Source organism: Sinocyclocheilus grahami, unplaced genomic scaffold (genome assembly GCF_001515645.1).
Source record: "Sinocyclocheilus grahami isolate Dianchi unplaced genomic scaffold, SAMN03320097.WGS_v1.1 scaffold292.1, whole genome shotgun sequence".
Classification (NCBI taxonomy): domain Eukaryota; kingdom Metazoa; phylum Chordata; class Actinopteri; order Cypriniformes; family Cyprinidae; genus Sinocyclocheilus; species Sinocyclocheilus grahami.
Window position 1 is genome coordinate 301,236 of NW_015505471.1, and position 6,505 is coordinate 307,740.

General features: G+C 25.7%; 1 protein-coding gene across 1 annotated transcript in view; it reads left to right on the forward strand.

Moving 5' to 3' along the window:
* The window catches only part of parlb (presenilin associated, rhomboid-like b), a 13,210-nt gene that overhangs the window by 2,778 nt on the left and 3,927 nt on the right, over positions 1-6,505 (forward strand). Inside the window, exons 2-5 of the mRNA XM_016292786.1 lie at positions 2,002-2,203; positions 4,068-4,208; positions 4,279-4,327; positions 4,492-4,587. Of these exons, the coding sequence (XP_016148272.1) occupies positions 2,002-2,203; positions 4,068-4,208; positions 4,279-4,327; positions 4,492-4,587 (488 nt within the window). The remainder of the gene's footprint in view (positions 1-2,001; positions 2,204-4,067; positions 4,209-4,278; positions 4,328-4,491; positions 4,588-6,505) is intronic.

The following is a 6,505-nucleotide window of genomic DNA, read 5'->3' on the forward strand; positions in this document are numbered from 1 at the left end:
ATATATATATATATATATATATATATATATATATATATATATATATATATATATATATATATATATATATATATATATATATATATATATATATATATATATATATATATATATATATATATATATATATATATATATATATATATATATATATATATATATATATATATATATATATATATATATATATATATATATATATATATATATATATATATATATATATATATATATATATATATATATATATATATATATATATATATATATATATATATATATATATATATATATATATATATATATATATATATATATATATATATATATATATATATATATATATATATATATATATATATATATATATATATATATATATATATATATATATATATATATATATATATATATATATATATATATATATATATATATATATATATATATATATATATATATATATATATATATATATATATATATATATATATATATATATATATATATATATATATATATATATATATATATATATATATATATATATATATATATATATATATATATATATATATATATATATATATATATATATATATATATATATATATATATATATATATATATATATATATATATATATATATATATATATATATATATATATATATATATATATATATATATATATATATATATATATATATATATATATATATATATATATATATATATATATATATATATATATATATATATATATATATATATATATATATATATATATATATATATATATATATATATATATATATATATATATATATATATATATATATATATATATATATATATATATATATATATATATATATATATATATATATATATATATATATATATATATATATATATATATATATATATATATATATATATATATATATATATATATATATATATATATATATATATATATATATATATATATATATATATATATATATATATATATATATATATATATATATATATATATATATATATATATATATATATATATATATATATATATATATATATATATATATATATATATATATATATATATATATATATATATATATATATATATATATATATATATATATATATATATATATATATATATATATATATATATATATATATATATATATATATATATATATATATATATATATATATATATATATATATATATATATATATATATATATATATATATATATATATATATATATATATATATATATATATATATATATATATATATATATATATATATATATATATATATATATATATATATATATATATATATATATATATATATATATATATATATATATATATATATATATATATATATATATATATATATATATATATATATATATATATATATATATATATATATATATATATATATATATATATATATATATATATATATATATATATATATATATATATATATATATATATATATATAACAGATTCATCCCATCATTATTATATTATAATGTAATATATTACATCTTTAAATTTTACCCTGGACCACAAAACCACTCATAAGGGTCATTTTTTAAAGATGAGAAGATTTGAAGATTTTGATTTGATTTTTGGCATAAAAGTAAAATCAATTTTAAGTTTGACCCATACAATGTATTGTTGGCTATTGCTACAAATATACCCCAGCGACTTAAGACATATTATACATTGAATGATCCAGATAAATCATGACAGATAAAATCAAGTCCCTCCCACATTATTCCACTCGTAAAAACTTCATTACATTATTGAAAATAAATGCATTGCTATATTGTTTATAAGTTCTCTCAAGGTTACTTTTATCAAACAAGTCTTTATAAATTAAGATAACATTTTTGGGTTGCTGTGTTTATTTTTTTGATTGAAAAAATCAATAATATTCGATGATTATTTTGCTCCAAATAGATTCACTCTTCAGACACAGCAGAGGTGTGGCTTCCGCAAGGTAGCGAAGAAGGTGGAGCCAAAGAAGGGTGTGGCAGAAGAGGCGGAGCAAAATGAAATCCTACACAAGAAGGGCGTGGCTCCTGCTCCAGACCCGCCCGCCCCACATGTACCCACCCGGTCATTTGGCAGACTGGTCAAACCATTTGTCTTCACCATAGGGGTAGGTATATTTTGCTTACACATGGCAGGCCACGTTCATGAAATATGCAGAAACACTTTCTGTGTAAATCCACATTTTTATATTATTATATTTAATTAAATTCAGTTCAGTGGCACAGTTAAAATATAAAGGGCCAGTTTTACTAAACAGGGCAAATTAGCGCAAGAGCGCAATTCCAAAAAGAGCACCGATGGGAAATTTCTGCAGGTGATTTACTAACAACGTGCAAATTAAAGAACTCTCATTTACATATCGACCAACGCAATATGCCAAGAGCAGCGCAAATAAGCGTAGTTGCAAATAAAGAATAAAGAAGCCACAGTACGTTGAAAAGAACTTGAGGCCAAAAAATGAAGGTTTGCTAGAAGTTTTGATAGACCTCCTAGTTGAGGGTTCGAAGTCGTCTTTTATTTCCTGAAGCAAATTAAAAAATAACATGGCTTGGCAAATGATATGTTTGGACAATGTGTAATTTAATCTGGATTGTGATCTGGTTTGTGCAGTTATTTAATCTGGATTCTATTCTGGTTTATGCCGTTATTTAATTATTCTGATCTGGTCTATGCAGTTATTTAAGCCGAATTCTGATCTGGTTTATGCAGTAATTTAATCTGGATTGTGATCTGGTTTGTGCAGTTATTTAATCTGAATTGTGATCTGGTTTGTGCAGTTATTTAATCTGGATTCTATTCTGGTTTATGCTGTTATATAATTATTCTGATCTGCTTTATGCAGTCATTTAATCTGAATTCTGATCTGGTTTATGCAGTAATTTAATCTGAATTATGATCTGGTTTGTGCAGTTATTTAATCTGGTTTATGCAGTTATTTAATTATTCTGATCTGCTTTATGCAGTAATTTAATCTGAATTCTGATCTGGTTTATGCAGTAATTTAATCTGAATTATGATCTGGTTTGTGCAGTTATTTAATCTGGTTTATGCAGTTATTTAATGATTCTGATCTGCTTTATGCAGTTATTTAATCCGAATTCTGATCTGGTTTATGCAGTAATTTAATCTGGATTGTGATCTGGTTTGTGCAGTTATTTAATCTGGATTCTATTCTGGTTTATGCCGTTATATAATGATTCTGATCTGCTTTATGCAGTTATTTCATCCGAATTCTGATCTGCTTTATGCAGTAATTTAATCTGAATTCTGATCTGCTTTATGCAGTAATTTAATCTGAATTGTGATCTGGTTTGTGCAGTTATTTAATCTGGATTCTATTCTGGTTTATGCATTTATTTAATGATTCTGATCTGCTTTATGCAGTTATTTAATCCAAATTCTGATCTGGTTTATGCAGTAATTTAATCTGGATTCTGATCTGACAATGTATTTTTCAATACAAATTAATACGTGTGTAATAATAAAAATCCTCTCCCTTCTACCATGCACTTTCTTTTCTCTGCGGTGCCTCCTCCTAGCAACAACAACTGCAGCCATTTCAAGCACAAAACAGTTTAAGAAATGCTTTATTTGAGCGTTAAATAATGGTGCAAATACCAGTAATTTGACAAGCGCAAACGTTAATAAAACGCGTTGCGTGATTCATTTTAATACTCTCCTCCAATAAATTTTGTGTCTGAAAGGAAAACTCCTAGAAATGCATATTCGGTAAGTTCAGGCACAAAAATAACAGCACAAATTCGTCACTGCGCGTCTTTAGTAAATATTGACAGTACTATTTTAACGCCAAAAGGCGATTTGCGCTGGGGCAAGCTTTTAGTAAAACTGGCCCAAAGGGTTTTATATGCAATTTTGCACATTCATTATATTTGTATTCATTGTATTTCATGAATAAAGTCCAGTGTGTGTGGATTATAATCTTTTAGAATATCGTAATAACTCCAGCTCAGTTTACAGGTTGTTCATTCGGCGGAGCGGCGATATGGCAGTACGAAAGTCTCAAATCTCGTGTACAGGGTTATTTTGACGATGTCAAAGCAGACTGGCTGGAGAAGATACGGCCTCAGAAACAAGGAGATTTACGCAAGCAGGTGTGTGTCTGTTTAATGGACATTTATGTTTTTCGATGTGTGTTTTTAACAGACGTCTGTTGTTCTGCAGGTGAATCAATGGTGGAACACTTTAAGTGATGGACAGAAAACAGTCACAGGTCAGTGTGAATGACACAAACCAAATATAGCCATCCATATTACACAGATGAGCAGTTTAGATTGTGGAGACAATGTATTTAGTGTAGTTTTATTAAATAAACAGATACTGTCCATCTATTTCTCTGTGCACTGTTCCATCTGAACAAATCTCTCTCTCTCTCAGGCATCATTGCAGCGAATGCGTTGGTGTTTTGTTGTTGGAGAGTTCCTTCTCTGCAGCGCTCCATGCTCAAGTACTTCACATCTAACCCCTCCTCCAGTGAGTCAACTCATCTGTTTCGCTTTCATAATGTGCTGCATCTGAATAACAAATCTCTTTCAAGGTCAGTCTTGTGTACATTGCCTCAAAATGAGGAATTTTGTGTTGGATTGAAAAGGTCTGATTTACACTTTTATTGTACAGTCTGGCATGTTTTCAGGTTTCTCTGGTATTGGAAAGAGTTTTGTCCTGGATTTTTATATAGATTCTCAAATTGATAATGATGAGTCATTTGCAAACTGAGTAAAAAATGAATGTAATATATTAATTTGCATTATGCACAAAATTTCTGGTAGCATAACTGGTAATACTACCGGTAATCAGAAACTGCAATTCAGAGTGTTATACTTTATACTTTAATTGAAGATAAAACATTTTTGTTATTTAAAATGAAGATGAAAAAAAAAAAGAGAGAGAGAAAATAAACTACTAACTTACTAACTCGAAAAAACTCAAATTTAATAAAAAAAAGAAAAGAAAATATTTTTAAAAACAAAAACTTATAAGAAAAATGACAAGAATACAACAACATAACATGAATTGGTTTATGCTGTAATTGGATCTGGATTCTGGTCGGGTTTTTTAGTACCGTATTGGCCCGAATATAAGACGACCCTGATTATAAGACAACCCCCCTTTTTCCAGATGTACCTTTTTAAAAAACAAATCTTGTTTTTTTTCTCAGTAAAACACATTTTGTCTTCAATTATTTTCATATTGCATATTTTTCCTATTTAAATTTTTGTTTTGAAAGTATGGTAAAAACTGGTAAAATGTACCAACAATCACATTTAAAAAATATACACTTTTTGATATACCATAAAAAAAAATAAACAGGTAGCCCATCTGAATTAGGACATTTAGGCTATCCATCTAATAGTAGCCCACCAAAATCTTATTAACAGTAGAAGTTAAATCTTACTGTAGTCTTCAAATCTGGGTACTGTCTTACGTTTTAAAATCACAAAGAGAGTTTGGTCCCATCAGGCTAACGTGACAGTCACGACTCATGCAGCTGTAAGCTTTTCTTTCTCTTTTGTTTTTACTCGCGGTCTTTACAACACGCATTACATTACGTATTTCATGGCACACTCGTTTTATGCGTATTTGGCGCCACCTATTGTTGTGGGTGTATTATTGACATGTCAAAGTCTAGACCCTGAATATAAAACGCCCGCGATTTTTCAGATGTATTTCCAAGAAAAAAACATCGTCTTATATTCGGGTCAATACGGTAATTTAATCCCTATTCTAATCTGGTTTATGCAGTAATTTAATCTGCATTCTGATCTGGTCTATGCAGTTATTTAATCCACATTCTGATATGGTTTCTAATATAATTTAATCTGCATTCTGATCTGGTTTATGCAGTAATTTAATCTGAATTGTGATCTGGTTTGTGCAGTTATTTAATCTGGATTCTAATCTGGTTTATGCATTTATTTAATATGGATTCTAATCTGGTTTATGCATTTATTTAATGATTCTGATCTGCTTTATGCAATAATTTAATCTGGATTCTGATCTGGTTTGTGCAGTTATTTAATCTGCATTCTGATCTGGTTTATGCAGTTATTTAATCTGAATTGTGATCTGGTTTGTGCAGTTATTTATTCTGGATTCTAATCTGGTTTATGCATTTATTTAATATGGATTCTAATCTGGTTTATGCATTTATTTAATGATTCTGATCTGCTTTATGCAGTAATTTAATCTGGATTCTAATCTGCTTTATGCAGTAATTCAATCTGCATTCTGATCTGGTTTGTGCATTTATTTAATCTGGATTCTAATCTGGTTTATGCATTTATTTAATGATTCTGATCTGCTTTATGCAGTTATTTAATCTGGATTCTAATCTGCTTTATGCAGTAATTCAATCTGCATTCTGATCTGGTTTATGCAGTAATTTAATCTG